The sequence below is a fragment of the Ipomoea nil genome, unplaced genomic scaffold, assembly GCF_001879475.1.
Source record: "Ipomoea nil cultivar Tokyo-kokei standard unplaced genomic scaffold, Asagao_1.1 scaffold1334, whole genome shotgun sequence".
In the NCBI taxonomy this organism is placed as follows: domain Eukaryota; kingdom Viridiplantae; phylum Streptophyta; class Magnoliopsida; order Solanales; family Convolvulaceae; genus Ipomoea; species Ipomoea nil.
In genome coordinates this window covers 130,888-156,051 of record NW_017617762.1, presented here as the reverse complement: position 1 = coordinate 156,051, position 25,164 = coordinate 130,888, and the positions used below count along the sequence as shown (strand labels likewise).

At 33.7% G+C, this 25,164-nt stretch overlaps 2 protein-coding genes across 5 annotated transcripts; one reads left to right on the top strand and one right to left on the bottom strand.

Moving 5' to 3' along the window:
• Window positions 1-8,123: 8,123 nt before the first annotated feature.
• LOC109185646 (MLO-like protein 13) lies at window positions 8,124-21,737 on the top strand. Of its 4 annotated transcripts, none has more exons than XM_019335614.1 (15): window positions 8,124-8,395; window positions 8,491-8,548; window positions 8,665-8,879; window positions 10,860-10,976; window positions 11,476-11,533; window positions 13,256-13,344; window positions 15,030-15,104; window positions 19,308-19,396; window positions 19,491-19,540; window positions 19,638-19,678; window positions 20,279-20,494; window positions 20,592-20,659; window positions 21,309-21,369; window positions 21,456-21,632; window positions 21,689-21,737. In XM_019335614.1, the coding sequence occupies exons 1-14, from the start codon at window positions 8,270-8,272 to the stop codon at window positions 21,618-21,620; spliced, it is 1,428 nt and encodes a 475-aa protein (XP_019191159.1). In that variant the 5' UTR covers window positions 8,124-8,269; the 3' UTR covers window positions 21,621-21,632; window positions 21,689-21,737. The 4 variants fall into 4 exon arrangements, with proteins under 4 accessions (XP_019191159.1, XP_019191158.1, XP_019191157.1 ...); XM_019335613.1 differs by having other exon boundaries at window positions 21,456-21,628; window positions 21,689-21,735; XM_019335612.1 differs by lacking the exon at window positions 21,689-21,737 and having other exon boundaries at window positions 21,456-21,640.
• Window positions 21,468-24,972, bottom strand: LOC109185647 (TVP38/TMEM64 family membrane protein slr0305-like). The gene is made up of 5 exons (XM_019335616.1): window positions 24,805-24,972; window positions 23,525-23,800; window positions 22,861-23,097; window positions 22,496-22,713; window positions 21,468-21,973 (listed from the first exon to the last, which is right to left on the bottom strand). The coding sequence occupies exons 2-5, from the start codon at window positions 23,771-23,773 to the stop codon at window positions 21,712-21,714; spliced, it is 966 nt and encodes a 321-aa protein (XP_019191161.1). The 5' UTR covers window positions 23,774-23,800; window positions 24,805-24,972; the 3' UTR covers window positions 21,468-21,711.
• Between the last annotated feature and the right edge of the window lie 192 nt (window positions 24,973-25,164).

Here is a 25,164-nt window from a genome sequence, read left to right as displayed (position 1 = left end):
GATTATTTGGAACTCTTGATGATTATGTGATGTTCTTGATAATTGTGTGTTGTTCTTGATGCTTATGCGTTATTCTTACCGAATCTTGTAATTAGAAGACGAACCGTATTCTTGTTGATATAAAAGTGATTAGAACCCTAGGTTGTATCGTATGATATTATTCTTGGTTTGTCGGGTGGGGAAATCGCATGTTTGGGTGTTGATTATGTTTAGAAGAGCATGATAGGTTATGTGCCGTTCGTTTCTCGTATTTGATCCGTTAATTGTCTACGTGTTGTCGTTAATTGCGTTGTAAAGTGTCTAAGCATGGTTTCGGGTTCCACAACGGTTCCCGGGGCGAAATTATGTGATAAGAGTCAGTGGGGGGGTAGGTGGGGGGTGGGGACCCGCCACCTACCCACGGCCGGAAATAGTATATCCGGCAGCGGGCAGCCGGCGGGCAGGCAGCTGCCCGCCGGCGACCCGCTGCCCGGAACAGTAATTCCGGCGGGCAGCCGGCGGGTGGCCCCCCACCCACCGGCTACCCGCTGGAAATTTCCCCAATTTGGGTTCCCGGCTTCCCCGTTTGATGTTCCCCCGATCCCCGTGGTGTCCCAACGGACTCCGTTCATCGTGCCTATGTCTAGTTTGATATTTCGGGTGCCGTTCGTAGGTTTACGAGTCTATTATATTGCATGCTAGTTGAATTGGTATCCCGTTGACCTAGGTGGTAGAAGTATGAACCCCTTAGGACTATTCTTAGTAAGTGATGGATCACGCATAGGTTTTGTTATACGTTTTCTCCCCCTTCCTAATGTGTAATGTGGGTTGCATGTGCTTGCTATGTGTTATGTGTGTGTTACCCCAATTCGGTTGCGATCGGATTGGTTATCCTGAGCTGCGGTTCAGAAGCTGGCTGCGGTCAGATTGATACTCTTGGGCTGCGGTCCACCGTTTGGTTGCGATCAAACGTTTCTATACGAGCTGCGGTTCGTCCTTTTTCCTGGCTGCGGTCAGATGACATTCTCTTGGGCTGCGGTCCACTGTTTGGTTGCGATCAAACACTATGATGAGCTGCGGTTCATCGGTCGGTTGCGATCGACCCCTCCGTGTTGCGATACGGGGCAGGGTGCTGCGGGGCCGTGTCAGAGCTATATGCGCTGACCCTCATGTATGGGCATGCGATTGGTCCTGTGGCGCCAACAAAGTGTGTTATGTGTGGTGACATGGACGAGTTGTGATTACGAGTGTCTTGGGGGATGTGACTATGGGATTTATATTGGGGATTGTTCATGTTGGGTTATGATCATTGTTATGCCTTGCCTTATCTACCTTATCTGTTGTGAATTGCATATGCTCGTTATAACTGTTGTTTGTGTCTGGCCTTATCTGTCGAGTCATTCCCGGTTTTAAAGCTAGTGTTCGTAGGATATATCTTCATGCTCAAAATGGTTTTCGTATATCTATATATATCTCTATATGTATTGTATTTCAACGCGTTGGAGTGGGTTACCAGCATCTCTCGCTGAACAGATATATTTAGCTTTCAAGCACAGAAGATTAAGTCACTGGAGTGCGCTAGAACTTAGAAGTAGATAGTTTCCCTTTTGGCCTGCGTGCCACGTTTACGTATTTACGCTTTGAGGATATTAGTTAGTTAGCCTGTGCACTTGGGTTCTCTAGCCCAGGTGTGGCATAGCACCCCGAACGCTTGTAATTATATCTTGGGATTTAATAAGATTCTACCTTTATTATAAGTTTTAAATGTCTTGAAAATCTGGGGTGTTACATGTGGGTACGTAGGAAATTTTCCTACTAATGCCTGAAATGTGGGGGTGTCTTGCCAAAGGTGTACATTGGGTTTTTAGTACACGAGTCCTATAGTTTGGATGTACATAAGAACACAATAAACTGAATCAAGAAATTCATCGTTCTTTGAAGATGTATTTTTGTGAAGGTTCAATATCGGACCTAGCACGTTGAAATGAAATTTCGACGTAGCTATGGTTGAAGGGTATGAAAGAGAACCTGAGCTCAAAGCTAGACGTAGCAAGAGAGCTAGCATTGAAAAATCCTTTGGTCCAGATTTTCTGAAGTACATGCTAGAATGTGACGCGCATATTCTAACTTGTTTACTAGAAAATAAATTGGATTTTCTGACAAGGTTGTTAGAAAACGAGCCTCGAACGTATGTAGAAGTTGTGACTTCTACAGGTGGACCAACCCGAGAGAGGCTATCGAGAGTGAAGTAAATTCTATCTTAAAGAATCATACTTGGAACTGGTTGTTCTTCCTTCGGGTTGTAAAACCTCTAGATCCTAAGTGGATCACTAGTCGGAAGATAAAACTGGGTTGTTATATCGAAGTAAAATGGCCGAGCTTGTAATTTTAAATTACATGCAACGCGAGTGCCACAGTTACTTCAATATATATTCTCTTGTGATGAGAATGAAATCCATTAAGATGATACTTCCCAAGAGCTGTTTAGCGAGACTTGGAAGTTTATCGAAATGGATGTATCGCTTTCTTAATAGACATGGAACAACCCGAGGGTTTCGTGGTTCCGCGCTATGGAAAGAAAGTGTGTAACTGGTGAGATCATTGTTTGGTTTGAAGAAACAATTGCCTTAGTACTTGGCATGTAAGTTTATCATACAATGATGTGTCACGAGTTTAGTATAAACAAATGTGATAAATGTCTACGTAATGCGTACGATAAACGAGGTTATCACTATTTGTCTATACACGATAAACTCAACGTGGGTAGTAACGATCACATGATCAATTCTACCGAGAACATGTTAAATTTGAGATTTGACATGCGATCAAAGGTGTGGGCTTGGCAAATTTAATCTTTGAGATTAAAATTGTGAGAAGACCGTATGGTCTCGTGTTAAGCCAATCTGATTGTGTTGACTAAATCCTTGCAAAGGATGTTAATCAAGTGGCTTGGACACCGTTAGATACTAACGTACAACTAATCACGAGTGTTGTACTTCTCATGGAGAATACATTCAGATTATTGGTAGTTTAATTGTATCTAATGGGTTGTACTAGGCCGGACATTGCCTTTGCGGTTAACGAACTCGGTAGACATACGAGTAACCCTAGTGTTACGCACTAGAAGGCAATAGTGGAAGTTATGAGATACTTATGTATGCTTGTGACTTTGGACTGCACAACGTGGGATATCTAGCCGTACTTGGAAAGTATAGCACGGATATCAAAGGACGCTAAGTCCATCAAAGGCTACGTCTTTACGTAGGCCAGTGCAGTCGGTTGGACGGAAATTCTCGAAATGAATTTGTGATAGCTAAGATCCGACGGGATCAAAGCTGAGAGCCTTACACTCGTATCGCGAGCGAGTAGGCCGAATGGCTAGGACATTATTTCGAGAATGTTTCTGGTGGTAAACTCGTACTTCCAATTTGTATGCATTGCGATAGTCAAGCCAAAATTGGTTAAGTACAGAGTTAGATGTGGAATGGTAAGTTTAGACTTATAAGTCGTTGATATAATACCATTAAATAATTTCTCACAACAGGGGTTATCTCTATCGACTACGTGATGTCAAAAGATAACGTAGCGGCCGCTAACTCGCTAACCCGAGGGTAAGCAAATGGTTGTGGAGAAATTGGAACGAGGAATGGGTCTAAAGCCCTTGGACTAAAAGTTCTATAGTGGATACCCAACCTAGCTAGCACCTAGGTTCAATGGGACAACTAAATTATGGAACGGAGCGTGTCACTGTAGGGGTCTCGGACTTCCTACCACTCTTCGTTAGAAACGGTGACTCCCGCACAAGGCTAGCACGTTGGTGCTTTAATGATTCGAATGTCGATTGACATGTGTGAGTATGCGGGATACTCGGAAAAGAATCACCTATGTGAGAGAGAAGTGAGGGTCACTTCAAAGGAGAATTGATGGGCACAATTCTTCACAAACTCTTGCAGAACCAGGACGGTGACCCACGACCAAAATGGGCACACTCATGAGAACAGAGCATGGTTGGGAGGTTCCTGTGTGAGATATGTTATCGTCTACACAAACGGCAGTCGGTTCAAAGACATCGCGTTCTACCGTACAGCTAGTAGAGTAAACATATCTTTACAAGGGAAGGTTCAAAGGGTATAGTGATCCCTACCTATCCTATGCAGGGATCGACCGTTGAACACAGATTGTTTCCGATTTCAAAATACCCTGAAAATCAATTTTCATTCATGTGGGGGATTGTTGGAAAAAATAGCTTAAAATGGTATAAAATGGCATATTAAGTGGCTATTTTGTGGTACAATTATCAGTGGGGTCCACTTCTAATTTGGGTCGGGTCAAAGTGGATTTGGGTTCTTCGTAGTAAGACGAAGATATTAATATATTGTATGCTCAAAACGGATAATGGGTGAATGAGATATTGATTCTCAAAGTAGACCCATTTGAGTTGGAAAATGAAGGGAAAAAGTGAGCTTTTGTCCCACATTGGTTTAGGAAGAAGATTTGCCCAACTATTTATACAAGAGCTCTTTTTAAGCTTATTGAATTGTATAGTATAGAGGCTCTCTCTCGTGCGCAGGGAGGTGCAAATCAAATCCCAAAATGAAATCAAAAAGGCTTGGATCAATCCTAATCTCGTATGCCAAGTCTCATTTTCCAATTCAGACAAAGCCACGAAAGTTTCGTGTTGTTATTGTTGGTTTCGGCCAAGTGGCCGAAACTATTGTTGTTATTAGTTTCGGCCGAAATTATTGAAACAGCAGTTTCAAGGTTTTGGCCAATTTGCAATGAAGTTTTGGCAGTTTCGGCCACAATTGGCCGAACAACTTTGAATTTTCAAAGTTTCGGCCAAATGGCCGAAACATTGAGAAGGCTGTGGCCGAAACTATGCAGTGTACACGAATCGAAAACTCTTTTTTGTGACTGTTGGGATTTAATTCAGCTGTTATGGAATTAATTTTGAATTAATTCCAATTTCAATTTTTGAATTAAAACCTATGTTAATGGTTGATGTTACAAGAGTTGTAGGGATGCCTCTAAATGCCATAATAAAGGCTATTCACTCCTCATTCCCTATATAAGAAGGGGTAGAGTGCAGCATAATTTTTCTAAGGGAAAAGTAACAAAAACACACAAGAAAAATAATTTTTCCAAGCCTCAAAATACTTCTGCTTCTACTCCATTCTTGAAGCCGTGTTTTGCCCGTGCTCTTGTTCGCCGGGTTCGTTCGTTTGGGTGCTCAAACGTCGAACCGTTGTACGTTTTATCCTGGGAGACCTAGGCCACAACGCTTCTAGCACTTTTGGGAGGTGGCAAATAAGGTTTTAAGGAAAGAAAGGCACTTTGCCTAACTCTTACATTTCTTTCTTCCTTCTCCTTCTTTCTTGTTTGGATTATGCTCTTAAGCAAAAATCCGTTCTCTCCTTTTTGATATTTTATTTGGATTGGACTCATAATCTGAGGATTATTAGTTTCAATTTTGGTTGATATATATTGGTATATCTTTTTCGTAGATATACATGTATATATAACCTTTGGATCCATTTTATATACATTTGTGTGTATATATATATTTCGGATAAATATCCAATAATATTTTATATACTAGTGTGTGTATATATAAATATTATTTTTGGGATATTAAATCGATTGTGGTTCATTATCACCAACATATTTTACATGCACTTGTAATACACTTTACTTGCACTTCGATGTTCAATTATTTACGAAAATGCCACCGCGTTTTTAAAAAAAATCAGTGTTTCTCATCCATTAGATCTGGACACGTGGACGAACAGAATTCATTCCTATTTCGCGCCTGGGCGAAGCATTCGCACCTGAGTGCGATTCTATATATATATATATATATATATATATATATATATATATATATATATATATATATATATATATATATATATATATATATATATATATATATATATATATATATATATATACATATATATATATATATATATATATATATATATATATATATATATATATATATATATATATATATATTTATTTATTTATTTCCCATTGTTCGTTATTCTTTTGCTATTTATATAATTTTCCTTATTTATATTATTTAACTTTCATAATTCTCAATTTTCGATTATTCGCTTCCGCTATATTCTAACAGTAGTTATACTAGAATTCTGTATATTTTATATATTATACAGAAGGATGATTAATAAATGAATGATTCTCTGTATCTAGTCTTCACTTTACTATATTCCTGCAATAATCTGGATGATACACCAATTCACATAAGGATGCATCCAATTTCACAACACATACAAACATTAAACATGCATTTAATTTATTTATATATATAGATTAATAGATATATAATATGGTAATATTTTTTACGTTTTACATGATTACTCCTTAGTCATTCGAAAATCGAAATAAAAGGTGAATTCCACTAAATTATATTACATGAAGGAAAGAAATACAACTGAGGGTATATATTTGAAAACTCAGAAAATGGCATTTGAAAGTCAATTTAAAAATTTTTAATATTTGACTATCAAAAGAAAATGAAGGTAATGAAAAACACTCATACTTGTTAAAAGAAAAAATGACCTATTTTGACAAAAAATGCCTTTTTAAATTTTTACAAGACATTTTCTGAATTCCTATCTAATGCTTTGCTCTATCCCTCTCGATCTTCCTTTGAGCATGTCTTGTTAATATTTGAAATAGGTTATGTTAGTTAAGTTAAAATATGAGTTTGATTATGCATGTTTGGCTAAACAATAAAAATATATTCTTGCCCCAGCTCATAATCCCCTCCCAAAAAAATTATTATTTTTTGTATAATTTCTTTAATTTAGACTTTTTTTTTATATTTATCAATAACCAATAAATTAGATATTGGGTTGGGTTTGGACCAAACAAAAATATTTAATTTTTTAAAAATTAAATTATTTTCTAAAAATTAAATTATTTTCTAAAAAACATTTACAGTGTTATAATAGGGAACGTTATGCTGTGAGCACGTGCCCACCTTGCAAGGTGTGTACAGTTCCATATCTATAATTTCTATACTGTAGATTCATCATTTCTATACTGTAGATCCATAATTTCTATACTATAGATTCATAAAATTTATACTTTAGATTCATAATTTTCAAACCGTAGATTCATAATTTCTATACAATAGATTCATAATTTCTATACAGTAGATTCATAATTTATATACTGCCGATTAATAATATCTGTATTATAGATGAATCATTATTGTGTAGACCATGGTCCATACAAGTTGTGTGGACCATATTTTATATACTATAAAATAATGTACATTTAGTACAAAAATAATGTACACTCAGAACAAAAATAATGTACATTGTATTTAGGGGATGTACATTATTTTTGTACTGAGTGTACATTATATTGTATAATATACATTCAGTACAAAAATAATGTACATTTAATATATTAAAAATGTACTTTTTGTTATGGTCTACATAACATTGTGTGGACCATGGTCCATACAATAATTTGCCATTATAGATTCATAATTTTTGTACTGTAAATTCATAATTTCTAAATTATATAGTTATCAATTATGAACATATAGTTCTTTGATTTGTGAAAACATAGTTCAACAATTGAAATTTAAAGTATAAATTTTATGAATCTACAGTATAGAAATTATGAATCTACAGTATAAAAATTATGAATATAAAATCGTGCACACCTTATAAGTTAAGGTGGGCGAGTGCTCACAACATAATTCTATTGGATTGGGTTGGGACCAATTATTGTATTGTATGATTCACGTAAAGATGCGCGCAAATTGTTAGTTTAATTTTTACTTTAATTTATTCCTAAATCAAATTTGCAAAGAATCCAATTCCTTCCATTCTTCTGACATAGGTGGAATTGCTAATATTAGGCGCCCCACACTCCGGCCTATCAGTTTATGAAGGGCTAAATTATATGCACAATGATCCCTTTCATTTTGAGAAGTTGCTTTTATAATATAATTAATCTCTTGTAACAAATTTCATCACTATGACCAATTAAACTATCTGGGGACCAATTCCTTTCATTCTAATGGTACGTTAGGTGGTCACCGCAGCCTTAATGTTCCAATTCCTTGCTTGGTCTCACTGCCATGCTTCAATTCCTTCTCCCATACATATGCTTTGCCCTTAGCTTCTTTCAATCCATTCCTTCCTTCCACTTCTAGCTTACCTTCTTTCTAAATATATATGTATGTATATCTTAATTAATTAGCTTGTTTCTTGGATCAGCTCAATCGCATCTCAAACAAACAATAATGGCGGAGGAATCTGCAGAGCCTCCATCTTTTGAGTATACTCCCACATGGGTTGTCGCCGTTTTTTGCTCCGTCATCGTCCTCCTCTCCCTATTAGCCGAGCGTGGCCTCCATAAACTTGGACTGGTATTTTTATTTATTATTCTCTATACTATTTACCCAACCACAATCAATCCTTTTCTCCCCTTAACTTTAATTTAATTTACTTGATATTTATCCAGTTTTTCAAGAGAAAGGACCAAGAGGCACTGTTTGAAGCCTTGCAGAAGCTCAAGGAAGGTTTGTATATATAAGTGGCTCCTAATTAAGATAGCCTCCTTAATTTTTTTGGATTGGATATGATGAGTGATTTCAAAAATTGGATGTTATTAGTTATTCATAAATTGGTTGTGCAGAGTTGATGCTTTTAGGATTTATTTCACTGCTGTTAACGGTGTCACAAGGGCTAACAAAATACATGTGTATTCCTCACCATTTGTCAACCATCATGCTTCCATGCAAGAAACGGAGGTCTGAGGAGGAGGAGGAAACTCCCGCCCAACACGCTACCACTATGATGAGAAGGCTTTTGACCACTCATGATCAAAGCATACAAAATTGTGCACGCAAGGTATAATACAATACACTATATATATCAATGTTGCAGGAGGCGCTAGTCGGGCGCCACCTATGTGACAGAGTAATTTGAGTATTTTGTCTTCACTTTTTTCACTCAGGGCTGAGAGTTGTTAGGCCGTTATAATCGCACAAACTAGTCAACTATATATGTTAGATGGTTAATTGAGTGCCTTGCTGGAAGAATATAGAAGAGGAGTAGTCGAGACAAAAAAAAAATAAAAACACTCGCCGAGTTGAGTGCCAGCTCGGTGCCTAGGTGCCACCTAAGTGGCAAAATAATCTGAGTATATGGTCTGATCTCTACTTTTCTCACTCAGGGTTGGGAGTTGTTAGACTGTTATAATCCCCCAAACTAGTCAACTACATATGTTAGATGGTTAGTTGAGTAAATGACTGGAGAAATATAAATAGAAGAGGAGTAGCCGAGTAGGCAAAAAAAAAAAAAATCACTCGCCTAGGGCGCCTAATCGATCGGCCTACTAAAAACTGTCTAGGGTTGAAATCGCCTCGGCCTAAAGGTGCCTACCGCCTAGGTGGCTACCTAGACCGATTTTTACAACACCTATATATATACCATAATCCTTCAATGTACTACGTACGTACTGTCACTTCACAAACGTACGTATCAGCCAGCTGCTAATTGGGAATTCAACAATTAATTTATTTTATTTTTTTTTTTGGTTCAGCCGATTGTTGCGATTTTAATAAACCAAAACCAAAATATTGAGTTCCGGTTCTAAATTGTTACCAGAACCTTTCAGTTCGGTTCAAATTAAACTGTGGTCATCCCTACATATAAGTAATAATTTGTCGGAGAAGAAAAATAAATAAAATACTTATTTCAATGGTAAAAATGTCCATTTAATAGAAAAAGGGAGAAAACTGTTACTTTTACAATAATTGAGGGGCTAATGTGGATACATGAATAATTCATGAAGAAAAAGCACTATAAGCATATAATTCAGATAGAGGGGAAAAAATGGCATTTTCCTTAATAATAATTTACACTAATTGAAAGTGTTACTTTATTAGTTCTTTTTTATTTTGGGTGACGAGAGAAACTCGCAGCCATTAGTCAAAGATGTACATGGGATAAAAGTCGTCTTGTGACCCTAGCCGACAAAGAATCACAAATAACTTAATAGCTCAAACTAAGAAGGCCAATGGATCACTCCTGTTGAGAGTTGAACCTGTTTAGGAAATAAATAACTTGACCACCAGGTTCAGGTGCGATGGACAACCCCAGGTGCGGTTGTGCGGTTAAAACAGAGCCATTGATTCTGCTTAAATCAACGTCCAAGATTACCAAATTTTTTTTTTTTTTTTAAAACGCAGTGGCAATTTGGTAATTTTTGCATCTAGGTCAAAATTATGGTGAGTGGTTTTGTGATTAAGGTGCGTGAGTTTTGTATATAAGGTGCGTGAGTCTTGTGCGTAAAGTGCGTGAGTTTTGTGCTTAAGGTGCGTGAGTTATGTACATAATGGTAGTAGTTGTTGAAACTTAAGGTGCGTGAGTTTTGTGCTTAAAGTGCGTGGATTTTGTGCTTAAAGTGCGTGAGTTTTGTGCTTAAGGTGCGTGAGTTTTGTGCTTAAGGTGCGTGGGTTTGTGCTTAATGTGAGTAGTTGCTGAAACTTAGGTGCGTGAGTTTCCTTATTAATGTGCGTTGTTTTCATCCTTAAGGTGTGTGATTTGTATGCTTAAGATGCGTCAGTTGTGTGAAACTTAAAGTGAACCATTTTTAAAACCTTAGGTGCGTAGTTTGTGTTCTTAAGGTGTTTTGTTATGTGCTTAAGGTGCGTGATTTGTGTTCTTAAGGTGTTCTGTTTGTGTGCTTAATGTGCGTGTGTTGCGTCTAATCATATACAACCGCATGGGAAGCCATTCGCGCAACTGATCCCTTCCCTTGGTTGTGATTGTTTTTTTTTTTTTTTTTTTGGGTGATAGAGTTGTTGATTTGGTACGTTTATGTAGGGAAAGGTGCCGATGATGTCGTTGGAGGCGCTGCATCAACTGCACATATTTATATTTATTATGGCTCTTGCTCATGTTATCTTCTGTGTCACAACCATGCTCCTCGGAGGAGCTAGGGTAATTTTTCTTGCAGATTATAATTAACATTTAGTAATAATATATTCATATAACATTATATCAATAATAAATGTGAAATTATAACTTAATAGAATTATACTTACTTTAATTTGCTAGTTTAGATTTTGAAAATCTCTTTGTGGACAATATTCATGATAGACCATTTGGAAAAAAAAAAAATTCATTTGAAAACTCATTAGCAGCTTAGCATTTTCAATCCTAAACAAATGTTACTTAGAGAAACATTTTGATTTTTTGTTTTGAAAACTTTTTTTTTTTCAAACCATGCACCATCATTATAAACATTACTAAATTGTTAAAAATTAAAAATAATAAAAAATATTATGCACTTGCTAATGTGAAAAAAATAAAAATTATATATCTATAATTTCTATTAATAGAATAGAAATAAATTAATAATATTATTATATAATAATTATTTCAACATGTGAATTTACTTTCATTATATCAATCTTACTTTCTTAATTCTTATACATAGATAAGACAATGGCGGAAATGGGAGCATTCGATTCGAAGAGCTTCACAAGAACATGAAGGTATTTATTTATTTATTTATTTAATTTTATTTAAATAATTCCCTTTGTTTTCAAAAATTCATGCAATTTGTTGATTTTATGACTTTTAGACAGTCAATAGCATAATGAGTATAGAGGAATATAGAGAAAATAAGTATTTTGTATTAATAAATATTGCATGTCTTTTTTTTCATGTATGGGGATCTACTTATTCGCAAATTATAGTCCACACAATGTTCTGTGAATCATAACAAAAAAGTACATTTTTGATATACTAAAAGTACATTATTTGTGTACTGAATGCACATTATACAAAATAATGTTCTTTTAGTACTCAAATAATGTACTTTTCCTGAATACAATATACATTTTTAATAGGAACAAGTGTCAAATAAGCCATTTAATTGCACACCGAAGTGCAATTAAGCCTTCGAACTTAAAAACAATGCAATTAGGTCCTTGAACAACACAAATTTATGCAATTCAATCCAAAATTACCTGTTTACCTGAAGTGACGGTTACCAATTTTAAAAATTATTTTTAAAAATAATTTTAAATAAAATAATTAATTAAAATATTAAAAATAAATAAATAAATAAACAAGAACGGCGGGAGATGAATCGTCTCCATGGCCGGAGACGAAGGGGACCTTCGCCCCTTCGTCTCCATGGCTAGGAGATGAAGCCAGCCGGAGACGAACCTTCGTCTCCTGGCCATAGAGACGAAGTGGCGAAGGTCCCCTTCATCTCCGGCCATGGAGACGAAGGTCTTCGTCTCCATAGCCGAAGATGAAGCCGGCCGGAGAGGAATCCGACTGTTCTTTTTTTAAAAAAAAATTAATTTTTTTTTATTTATTTTAATTAATTATTTTTAAAAAATTATTTTTAAATTGATAATCGCCACATCAGCATACTCCTAGGTAAATAAGTCATTTTGGGTTGAATTGTATGAGTTTGTGTTGTTCAGAGACCTATTGCATTGTTTTTTAGTTTGATGGCCTAATTGCACGTTGGTGTACAGTTGAGTGGCCTATTTGACCCTTATTCTTTTTTAATATAATAAAAGTACATTATTTGTGTACTGAATGTACATTATTTGATAATATGATTTACACAACTGTAATGATTCCTATTTATTCAAGTGGTCTGAGAGCCATAAAAGAAATAAAACTCCTAGCTAGACTGCTTCATATTGGAATCTTTGTTACATACTTACATTAGAAGTAGGAAGCTCAATCCTTATTACATTATGAATAATAAGGTCAATCTTTATTACATTATAAATAGTAAGTCACTAAGCCAAGCCTACTGAACTCGTAAGTTGCTTTGTATTGGGCAAATTATGTTGTGGAACCGTGTCCATCTTGCAAGGTGGACACAGTTCTAAAATTGTTCATAATTATGAATATATAGTTCAAAAATTATGAACATATAATTCAAACCTAGGTCTTTTTTTCCAAATACTGCCTACTTAACTAGTGAGCTAAGCGTATAGTATGCGAGCAGGGTTGTAGTAGTCTGATCTAGTAGAGTTGTCAGGGTTTTATGGTGTTATATTAAAGGTATTGGGTTTGAATTTTATTGATAATATTTTAATATCTTATTGTTTCTAAAATATATATAGCAATGATAAGAATAAAAGTATCCTTGTTTAGAAAATAAGTTTAAAAACTCCAATTCATTGCCTAAATTAGCTGATTAATGATATATTTGCATTGGAATGGAACCGTACGTTTTGTTGTAGGTCATCATAGGTTGCATATACGACATCTGCAATCATTCAAGGAAAGAGCAGGCAGATATTGGAGAAAGTTTACAGTTATAAGTTGGCTGGTTAGTAACATATATATATATATTGTCTATCTATGTGGATTTTTTTTAGTTCTATTTAATTCAAATAATAATCACTATAGAATAACATAACGATCGAGTATTATTCATTACTAAATAATAATTCATCCGCCTCATTTTATGTGTCTGATTCGATTAACGAGGCTTAACTCTAGTTTTTTTTTAATTCAAGTTTTCATAATATTAAACTTAGTATTAGTATATAAAATTCATATATGTAGAAATTGCATTAAAAGTACTATTAAACACACACAAAAATATAAATAAATAAATAAAATAAAATAAATACTCCGCCCGTCCCGTTTTATGTGTCTGATTCGATTAACGAGATTTGACTGAATGACTGAAGTTATTTTTAATCCAATTTTTCATAATATTAAGTTTAGTATTAGTATACAAAATTTATATATTTAAAAACTACACTAAAAGTACTATTAAACACAAAAAATAAATAAATAATACTAAAGAAAATAAACAAAGAAGAAAGAGTTGGTTTGACCAAGGAATAGTAAGTATGACTGATAAAATGAGCAGAGAGAATAAAAGAGTTGGTTTGACCAATGAATAGTACATGTAAAATGAGACTGATGGGTAAAATACTAGCTCTAAGTTAATTTTCCCATAGTAAAATATAGTAAGCTCTGTTTGGTTGAGCTTATTTTAGAACTTATAGTTTATTTTAAATTACAAATAAGTTATAAGCTCTGGTAAACCATGGAAAGTTTAAAATAATAACTTATTTTCAAATGCATTTCAAAATAAGTTACTGGTTTTTCTTTTCCTTCCTTTTTTATATTTATTAATTTACAAAAATGAAATCATATATCCTTCATCAATCAAAATCTTAATATCTTAGTTTATCCTAGCATGTGTTTTTATCATTAATCAAAATCCTAATATCTTAGCTTATTCTTGTATGTATTTTTACTCTTATCAGCTAATTCAACAATTAATTTTACCAAACATTTTGATTTTGATCAATTAGTTAGCTTATTAGCTACTAAATTTTTAACTTTCAATTTTTAATTAACTTTTTAGCTAGCCGTGTCAAACATAACTTACATTTGTTTAAAGAGTAATGTCACATTACCAAGTGGCTTGTAGTCCACTGGTATCGGATTGCTCCCCTAAGTGGGAGGTGTAAGGTTCAAACCTCAATTGAGGCAATAGTGTGTATATGTAGGGTATCCCCCTTCCTTATAATAAAAAAAAAAAAAAGAGTAATGTCACATTCTCTTTTTATTTTTATCACCTAATATTCATTTCTTTCCATTGATAATATATCATTTATTTTCCGTATTTGATTCATAAGTATATTCATTTTTTAACACGAGGTAGAATTATCACGGTAATCAATGAATTAACAAAGTTTTATCGTCACATTTAGAAAGTCAAATTAAGAGGAGAAAATAATATTATTCTTATTCAAATTATATCAAGAGTATATGCATGTCTTACATGATTTTTGTAATGGTTAAAATATTATCTTATTTTGATGCATATTATATGTTGGTTGATAATTGAATATAAAACAATGAATGTCATAGTACTTAATTTAAAAATTATTATATTTAAAATATTCAGTAAACTTCATTATTATATTTTTAGAGTAAAAACTGATAGTATATGGTTTGCACAATATATAATAATTTATATGCTTTTTTTAGGCAGCGTTCTTCAAACAATTCCATGGCTCAGTTACCAAGTCTGACTACGTTGTGCTGCGATCAGGATTTATAAATGTAAGATCCTCATCTTTCACATTAATAATTAATAATTTTTAATGTATATAATATTTTTTTAATGATCGAGATTCATCATTAAAAAAAAAAAAAAAAAAAAAAAAAAAAAAAAAACTTATTTTTTATTAAAAATTATTATATATCTCATATAAAATAGTTCCATACAAGACTAACTATTAATTTAACATTTCTAATTATCCATCCACACACAGATACATGTAAGAAATAATTAACACAGTTGAAAATCAAACAAAACAAGGCAAATTATGGTTATATTTGGTAGAGCTTATACTTTATTTTAAACTACAAATAAGCTATAAATACTGTTTTGTAAAATATGGAAAGTTAATAGTAATAATTTATTTTGGAATACTACTTTAAATAGCGTTTTAAAATAAGCTAGTAACTACTAGCTTTAAAGTTATCAGCTTTAGGCTAGTTTATAAGCTGAGTATGTCAAACAGAATCTAACAATCCGCACTAATGTAACGCAAAGTAGTTACAATAATAAAGTATTTTTAAAGTAATAAAATATTTTTCACTAACTAACACATACTAACATAAGTATTCTGTTGTCTAACAATTTAAAGATTCTTGAAGTCTAAGATAAGAGATTTGAACAAATGACATGTGTATTAGCTTTTTAATTACCTTATGCAAGTTATATAATAAATAAAAAGTATTAGCTACAAAAATTGATCATATTCTCATGAGTATTCTAAAAATATAGTCCATAGTCTTTCATAAAAGCGTTCATCAATTTTCAAAACAATTAAATTTATTAAGCATTTTCTCAATTGAAGCAAGGTGGATCCAACGTCAATGGTTTTAAGACCAATATTATCACATTTAAAAGTAGATAATTCACATTAGCTAGATGCCTGCCCACTTTCAAGTATTTTAAATAAACGGCATAACTCTTCCACAATTCATTATGGTTTTATCTAACTTCTCAAACGTAACAAATGTAGGCTAACATCCACATCTATATGATGGGAAAAATTAACCCAAGATAATAACAAAAAGGGAAAATGGTTAATATAAAAGAAATACTCAAAAGATTTGTTATATTAGGTATAAATTGTTTTGAGAGTACAAAATAAAGACGGGTAATGACACAAAAGGGATCCCAACAAGACAAGATTCTACATATTTATATAAGAAGTCCAATGACTCCTTTAGTACCACCTTGCATGACTCGGGCATTCTCGAGCAAAGCGAGCACTTGTAACGACGGTAATGATTATTGGTTAACTTTGTTTCTCTAACCCCACGTGTCGACCTAACTCCCTCTTCTCATGTTGACCCTCTTAGACCATTTGTTATATTATAGACCGCGGTGCATAATCGATTATGCACCGCGGCCCATATACGGCGCCGTTTCTTTAAGTAAAGAAACGGCCCGCCGTTAGAGTTAACGGAGTCCGTTTGTTTGGTGTATTAAATAGCAACTGACACTACAGTATATCCAAACCAACACTGCAGTTATATCAAAATGATACTGTAGTTATAGTGAAATGAAACTGCAGTGTATATAAACTGAAACTGAATAACATTTCACATATTTGAGTGTATATTGTACAATGAAGCTGTAATTATATCAAAATGATCATGTAGTTGTGTTTTAATAAAACTATAGTGTATATAAAATAAAATTAAATAACATTTTCACATATTTGAGTCTATAAATATCGAATGAAACTATAGTTATATCGAAATGAAACTGTAGTTGTGTTCAACTGAAACTGCAGTGTATACAAAATGACACTGAATAACAGAGTTACTTTTTGCAAAAGGGTGCAAAACGGCGGAAATAAACACTGTTAATTTTCATTTAAAAAAAAAAGACGTACGGTGCATAATATAATTTGCCCTCTTAGACCAACCCTAGGGTTGGCAACCTTGGTCCAAGTCTTGAGCTTCTTGGGCCAAGTCCAATATATCTTTCACTAGCCCACACTCCTCCCAACAATGAGAGGGAATAATATTGTAGAATTAATCTTGACCCATGCCCCAAGTCTAACTCGGGTTGGTGAAATGCTAGAAAAAGTTTAGGAATCGATTTCCCAAGGAGGATGAGCAATATCATTTGGGAGTCAAGGATAGGCGCCAGTCAACTGAGATTGGTGATGGCATCAATGATCAACCAAGGTCGGTGATGGTGCCACTAGCCGATCGAGGTTGGAGATGTCAATGTTGGACAGAGGAAATTATTTCTAAGAGACTTTTAACATGGCGCCAAAAAGGATAAATACGTAATTGAATAAATTTGGTAAATTCCTAGTCACCTGAAAAAAAAAAAATCCTACCTTCCCGAGTGAGATTTACTTTTCTTGATATCATGGAATTAGATTTTTATTGACCTGAACTTTCTAAGTCAAAGATTGCACCAAACGTAGGAATAATTTTTTCACATTTTAAATTCACAAGAATGTTTAAGCTTTCTAGGCTACCAAATACCCTTTTATTTTAACCATTTTCCTTCTTTTTTAAAAAAATTATCTTGGGGTTAATTTTTCTCCATCAATACACAAAAAAATATGGCTAAAAATAAATATCCAAAATGTAGTGCTCATAATAGGCTAAAATATTTCACCTTCCTAGAATTCAAATCTAATCTAGGGATGTCAATCAGGATAACCAATTCGTTTTTAAGTCAGTCATATCCGACAGATAAATTTACCGGTTTTAACTTTATCGTACTTTTATCAGAATTTTTTTTTTTTTTTTTTTTTTTGCCTTAACCCTAAAATTTTTGGATATATATTGTGCTAAAAATTTTGACATTTTTAAATTAATATTCTAAAACTTCATTTTAAACTAAAATTTATATTATAAATATAAATTTAAAATATCATTTAATCAATTCAAATCTCTATTTTTAAGTTCCAACTCAAAAACATAATGTAACAATTATTGATATTTGTATAAAATATGTAATTAAATCTTATATTTATTTAAAATTTTACAAATAAAAATAATTAATATATTTACATTTATAATATAATAATTATAATAAGTTTTTATCTTTTATAATTTATTTTCATAAAATAAAATTTATTTTTCCATAAAAATATTAAAATTTTATTTAAAATTTTAATAAAAAATTAAATAAAAAATTAAATTAAAAGGAGCTTAGATAAAAACTCCCATATATATTTTGTTTAACACCACTTGTGAAACAAAAAGTAGCCTTGAGCAGGATAGATTATCAGGTTAGCCCTACTAAATTTTTGGCTAACCCACTTAAGTCAACAAGCTTGTGAATTTTGAGTTTTTTTTTTTTTTTTTTTTTTTAATCATACTAAAGCCTTATTTTCCCTAACCCTTAAGTTTTTTGTCTTGTCAGACCAGCGATCAGATTTGGGTTAAGATTAAGACCCTACTAATCACCACAACATAGAATAATCTAAGAGGATGCACATGAAATTTTAGTTTTTTTGAACAAACCACAAATTGACCTTAATCAAACAATCATTATTTTGTGGACCATGGTCCACACAAACTGTATAGACCATATTTTGTATACTGTAAAATAATGTACATTTAGTACAAAAATAATATACTTTTAGTATATTAAAAATGTACATTATATTCAGAAGATGCACATTATTTGTGTACTGAGTATACATTATATTGTATAATGTAAGTACACAAATAATATACATTTAGCATATTAAAAATATACATTTTATTCTGATCCACACAGCAATAGTCCAGCACCTTAATCAAAGGGCTTGATGACGGCTATCCAACAAACTAAATATATCCTCACATATAATTTTGTGAGGAAAGTGATTGGAGAAAAATTAGGGAGTAATTGCATTACCTAACACATTGTGATCATACGAGAACCACTATGAGTTTATAAGAACCAATATGGTGCATTAAAAAATTAGATCTATGGATGAGATTAATTGTTGGTTCAAAATTCGCGTGTGCATACGGGGCATGTGCTATGTGCATATCCTATGTTGCACACAACACATCCGCACACGCAAATTTTGAAATTTCCAATTACACACAACACATGCCCCATACGCACACGCGAGTTTTAGACCCCTAATTGATCTCATTCATAGATCTATTTTTTCAATGCACTAGATTGATTTTCATGGACTCATGGGAGGGTGGTTCTCATAGGAATATCACCATATATATGTGTGTGTTCATTTAATTTCCCTTTTTTTTGTTTGGTTACAGGCACACTGTCCTACGAATCCTAATTTTGATTTTCACAAGTACATGCTGAGAACACTGGAACATGATTTCAGAAGGATTGTGGGCATTAGGTAAACCTGTATTTTAATTTCCACAAAAAGAAAAAAAAAAAGAATTAAATAATAGTTTTGGAGTAGAGTGATATAATTTTGGTAAAATGTACAGTTGGTACTTGTGGGTGTTTGTTGTTGCATTCTTGCTGTTGAACATATCAGGTACATATACATTCCCTTCTACATATATACTTGTTTGTATTTAAGTATTTATTTGTCCCTTGATGCATTCAGAACAAATTCTACCTATGTTATGCAGGATGGCACACCTATTTTTGGCTGTCATTTCTACCTTTGATTGTAAGTGGTTTTTCTTTCTTTCTTTCTTTTTTTTTTTTTAAAAAAAAAAAAATCTTGATACAATATAATAATATTATACTCTAGTAAAATGTATTACAATATATCATAATACACTCAAAAGTAAAGTATAGCCAAAGGATTAAGAATTTGTTTGACACGTCTAGCTAAAAGTTAACTGGAAGTTAAAAGCTGAAAAATAAGTAACGAATAAATTAACAAAGTGTTTGGTAAAATTAATTATTGAATTAGCTGATAAGTGTAAAAGGCATAAAGGGATACTTAAGATATTAGAATTTTGATTAATGAAGGATATATAGTGTCATTTTTGTAAATTAATAAAGTGATAAAAGGAAAAAAGTTAAAAGTCATGAGCTCATTTCGAAACGCTACTTGGGGTAGCGTTTCAAAATAAACTATTAGTTAAATAAGCTATTAATTTATTTGTAGTATAAAATAAGCTATAAGCTCTAAAATAAGCTCTATCACACAATCAAACAGAGCCTAAGATGTTTGGTGAATCGTTGAGCTTTTGGTAGAAGCTAAGGCCTTTACCAGGTGACTTACATTAAATTGACAATGTTAATGTATAATGTTTGGCAGCTACTTCTTGTTGTGGGAACAAAATTAGAACACATAATTAGTGAACTGGCACAAGACTTTGCAGAAGGGAACACTACTACTGGCAGTGGTGGTGAAGCAGTGATCAGACCTTCTGATGAGTTGTTTTGGTTCAGAAGCCCAAAACTGGTGCTTTACATAATTCACTTCATTTTGTTCCAAAACTCTTTTGAGATTGCATTCTTTGTGTGGATTATGGTAAGAAAAATTAACTTCATTCTTTTCTTTCATTCATTCATAACATAACATTACCAAGCTATGGGACTGAATAAAATGTTGTTCTTTTGTTGTTCAGTATACTTATGGAGCTAGATCATGCATCATGGAAAGATTGAGTTTCACCATCCCAAGGCTTGTAATGGGGTAAATTGTTTCATCTTCATCCTAATCCTTATGTTTAGACTTAGTCCTACACAATGTTTTAGAAGGTGATACACGCTAGTCGGGCGTTCAGGGACCGCCTAGCGTCTAGAGCACCTAAGCGGCCGAGTAATAATAATAAGAAAAACAACACACACGCACGCGCGCACACGCACGCACGCAAAACACTCTGCCGAGTTAGCCAACTCGAGTACCTAGTTGGCTGACTCGGCACCTAGTTTTGCCGACTCAGGCGCCTAGTCCGCCTAGTCAGCCAACTAATATCCGCCAAAGTGTAAAATCCCTTCCGCCTAAGGGCGCTTAAAGCAACCACATCAGTGGTTTTTGTTCAAATTTTGAGGAAGAAAAAACGAACAATTGATTTTTAACTAGTGGGAGTTGTGGTTTTTTTGGGGGTTTTTACCTCTTGCAAGTTAAGTATTTTAGAGGGCCCCACGTTGACAGCTTAAATCTAAAAAGAAACTTGGCCGATGCACGTTTCACGCACTCTGGCCCTCTCTTTCCAACGCAGAATGACAAAAACCACAAAAAAATTAAGACTAGTGTGGATACTCTTAGCACCTAATCGGTGCCTAGGTCAATTTTTGCAACAGAGGTCATAAATAAATAATTTTGGAATTTATAATTGCAGGGCGGTTGTTCAATTTCTGTGCAGTTACAGCACGTTCCCTTTGTATGCGTTGGTTACTCAGGTAGGTAATTCGTGCAAAATATCAAAATTTCTTCTTCAATGAAATGCCTTTACCTAAATAAGAAAGCTTCATTTTGTTATATGCAGATGGGAAGTAGCTTTAAAGAAGGGATGTTTAATCATATGCTTCATAATACAATCCTACAATGGGCTGGGAAGCCTGCATCTGCACACTCCATCACACAGCCAATTGAAAGCATTACCATATCTGAAACCCTACCCAACTCATCAACAATTCAGCTCTCTCATTAACATTCAACTTTAATTCAAAACTCCCTCTCTCTCTCTCTCTCTCTCTCCCAAACCCAATTTCTCTTTACTGTATTCATTCTTTTTTCACTATTCAAATTACAAAAGCATTGAGAATGGGTTTCTCAAGGGGGAGTGGTTCCATCTCGAGTTTGGCAATGCTGGAAGTAGTGGGACTTTCCCCGCCATTTCTCTCTGCCTGTTGAAGCCCACTCAGTGTTCTCTTTGCATATGCTGTAAAAATAGCTATAATAATAATAGCAATGATGAATGAAACTACGTTGTAGATGATCTCCACTTTGGTCAAGTGATGGTCCCCATATTTTACATCCGCAAATGTCCTTATGAGCCGACCACTAAGATGAAATGAAGCAAACACTCAATATTCAGTAAAATATTCTTATAAATAATGTCATTTTACTGAGAAATTAAGCCAAGTTATTTATAAAGCAGCTGTAGGCATAGGAAAGTTTGGAAGTATAATTCTCATGGTCATGGAACCTAGTACCAATCATGTAAAACCAGCAATTCAGTGATAGGAAAAGAGTTAAATGTCATTTGTTGTCCTCCGAAGTATAGTGGTTCTGCCACGTTTAGTCCTAAACTTTCAAGTTAACCACCCGTGGTCCTTCAACTTTCAAATTTTAACCAACTGAGGTTCTTCAACTTTCAAATTTTTACAAATTGTAGTCCTTTCAGAAAGACCACGACTGGTTAAAATTTGAAAGTTGAAGGACCACGGGTGATTAACTTGAAAGTTTAGGAATGGAAAAACCACTATACTAGGAGGACCCCAGATGGCATTAACTCGATAGGAAAATATATACAGTAGATTATAGAGAGAGACCAAAAGGAGAAGGGACAAGGGGGACAACTACCTGTAGATGTAGACAAAAGATTCAGGAATCATTCCTGCAACTGATCCAAAGAAATAAGGCCAGAATCTCATGTCTGTAACTACTACCGCATAATTGAAGATTGTATATGGAAATGGTGAAATTCGAAACAAAGCAACCACTCGGAACTGATGGAACCAGCTCCCTTCTCCAGCCAATCTAATCATAGCAGCTTTCTCAGGCCATCTCTTTAACCATTGCTGAAGAAAAGATATTAAAAAAAAAAAATGAAACCTTTCTAAATAAGAAATAGAATACATGACAGGACAATGACCAATGATAGGAAAACAATCAAACAGAGAGATCTATAGGGAAAGTATCCGGTGAAAGCTTTTATGGCATCTTACGTGAATTCGATCACGGAAGAACAAACCAATCAAGAATGGAAAGATCATCCCAACAGTTGTTCCAACCATGATGATAACAAAACCAAGACCATATCCAAAGATCATTCCAGCTACCCACATGGAAGGTCCTGAAGGAATTAGAAAAACAGGGAACAATGCCAAAGAAGCCACAAGTACAAGTGCAAGCACAGGACGACCAAACGCAGTGGCTTCCCATTGTAAGATTGGAATCAGCACCTACATGAAAATGCAAAGATCAGAGGTCAATGCTTTTACGTTGGAGAAGAGAAAGAAGAAAGCAGCTAAATGGAGATGAGGCTCCTTTAAGAAAAGTTGATACCCACCAAAGTAACTCGAAACTACATGAATTTTCAAGTTATTATAAACAATACCTATTTAAACTTCCAAAATAAACAATTTGCAGTATGAGTTCTCCAATTTTTATATCCTTGCTAATGTACTACTACAGATGTATTGATATGCGTGCATATAATAAGCAATGTTATTATATATAAATTGATTTATGTTAGCACTGTTATACTCCCACAACCTCCGTGTATAAGAGTATAAGTTAACAATCATTACTTAAAACCAACATAAATTTCGCATGAAAATTCAAAATAACTACACTAGGCCGCAGGAATAGCTGGAACAAATGGCATACCTTCTCAAATAGAAAAGGGACACCCCACTTTATGAAGATTAATATAATTATTATACATATAGAACACCACATTATTGTCTTTGACCACCACCTGAGGTCCCTTTTCCTGGTTTCTGTTGGTGGTTGAAAAAGATCAGCTCCACTTGTGCTTGGTTCATCAGTTATAACCAGCCTCACATACTCACTATCTGCTTTTTCACTTTTAGTATTCACATCTTTTATGCCTAAATCCTCTGCCGAATCCAGCATTTTGACTTCACACCCACAACCTATTAACTGAGAGTGCAGATATATAATTATAAAGTTCACTATTTAAGGGAAGGGAAAATGACAATAGATATGTTCAATTCAACTCAACTAGTCAACTCTATGATGCAAACTTAGGAACATACAGAAAATTTAGAAGCTTCACATTACAAGCTATAAAGCAAATCAATGCCTACAATAACTATTTTCATGTAGTGCTCCCAGAAAATTTAAAGCATTGATATTAGAGCTTCTAGTCTTGTAGAAAGTAAATGAATGAAACATCCACATAAAGAACTCTTAAAGATTAGTTAAATATCATTCAAATAGCTAAATTGATTAAGAACAAATGTAAAATTGATCCCCTCGTAACTCATTGATATTCTGCACTACATAGATTACAAAATTTATCACATAGGTTAATCAAAACCATTGAATCCAAAAATGCAAGAACCATTCACATAAATAAACATGATTTTATATGGACATACCAGTATCATCCACAAAAACACATCATAAAGAAATGTTTTTAGAGGAAAACTAGAAATTCATTAATCCTATGCTCCATCATTTAATTTTCAACCCTATGCTCTACAAATTTTATTTGTTTCATAAAAAGGGCAAATTTAAAACCCTAATTTGAACTTTGAACTAAAATCTTCAAGTCAGTATTCCAAGCATCATACCTAAATATATAACCAATACTACTCTACAGATCAATCGATATAAAAAAGCTCCACTACGGTCTTCAAATTTAAACATAAAAATTCCCGTTCATCCTCTAACTGCTAGAATCATGAATTTTAAGCTTCTGGGATATCCAAAAGAAATGGTGTCGAGAAAAAAATCATTTGACACACTTTTATGCACCAAAATAATAAAAGAATCCCGAAGCAAAACATCCCAGAAATAAAGCTCAAGTATAACAAATATGATCACAGAAAAAATTCATATTCACATATATACAATATACATGCGTACGTACATATATACATATATATACACACACCCGAATATATAGAAAGAGAAGGTACCAGAAGAAATCGAAGGTTGTGGTGAGCAGAGGGGGCAAGAAAGATGTGAATTATTTTGGTTTTGGTTTTGGTTTTGGGTTTGGATGTTGAAGTTGGGAAGAGACGGAACGCTACAGTGTTTGCAGTGCTTCTTAACTCCCCTTTTTTCGTTCCACACCTTTTATGAAAACTCTAGTTCAATAATTACACATGTATTCCCATTTTCTAATCATTATAATATGTGATATAAGGGAGTCATCATTTTTATTCATTGCTTTTTTTTTTTGTTTTTTTTTTTTCAATAAAATTTAGATACTTAATGGGTTTATAAGGAAACTAGTTATAATGAGCATTGTGCAATTAAATTAATGTCCAACAAGA

Excerpts from the sequence above, each read along its gene's own strand:
- LOC109185646 (XM_019335614.1), top strand. The coding sequence starts at position 8,270 with ATGGCGGAGGAATCTGCAGAGCCTCCATCTTTTGAGTATACTCCCACA. Across the intron at positions 8,549-8,664 it reads CTTGCAGAAGCTCAAGGAAG|AGTTGATGCTTTTAGGATTT; the intron begins GTTTGTATATAT and ends TTGGTTGTGCAG. Across the intron at positions 10,977-11,475 it reads TGCTCCTCGGAGGAGCTAGG|ATAAGACAATGGCGGAAATG; the intron begins GTAATTTTTCTT and ends TCTTATACATAG.
- LOC109185647 (XM_019335616.1), bottom strand. The coding sequence starts at position 23,773 with ATGCTGGATTCGGCAGAGGATTTAGGCATAAAAGATGTGAATACTAAA. Across the intron at positions 22,714-22,860 it reads TCTTCCGTGATCGAATTCAC|CAATGGTTAAAGAGATGGCC; the intron begins GTAAGATGCCAT and ends TCTTTTCTTCAG. Across the intron at positions 21,974-22,495 it reads TCTTTTGTCTACATCTACAG|TGGTCGGCTCATAAGGACAT; the intron begins GTAGTTGTCCCC and ends ATTTCATCTTAG.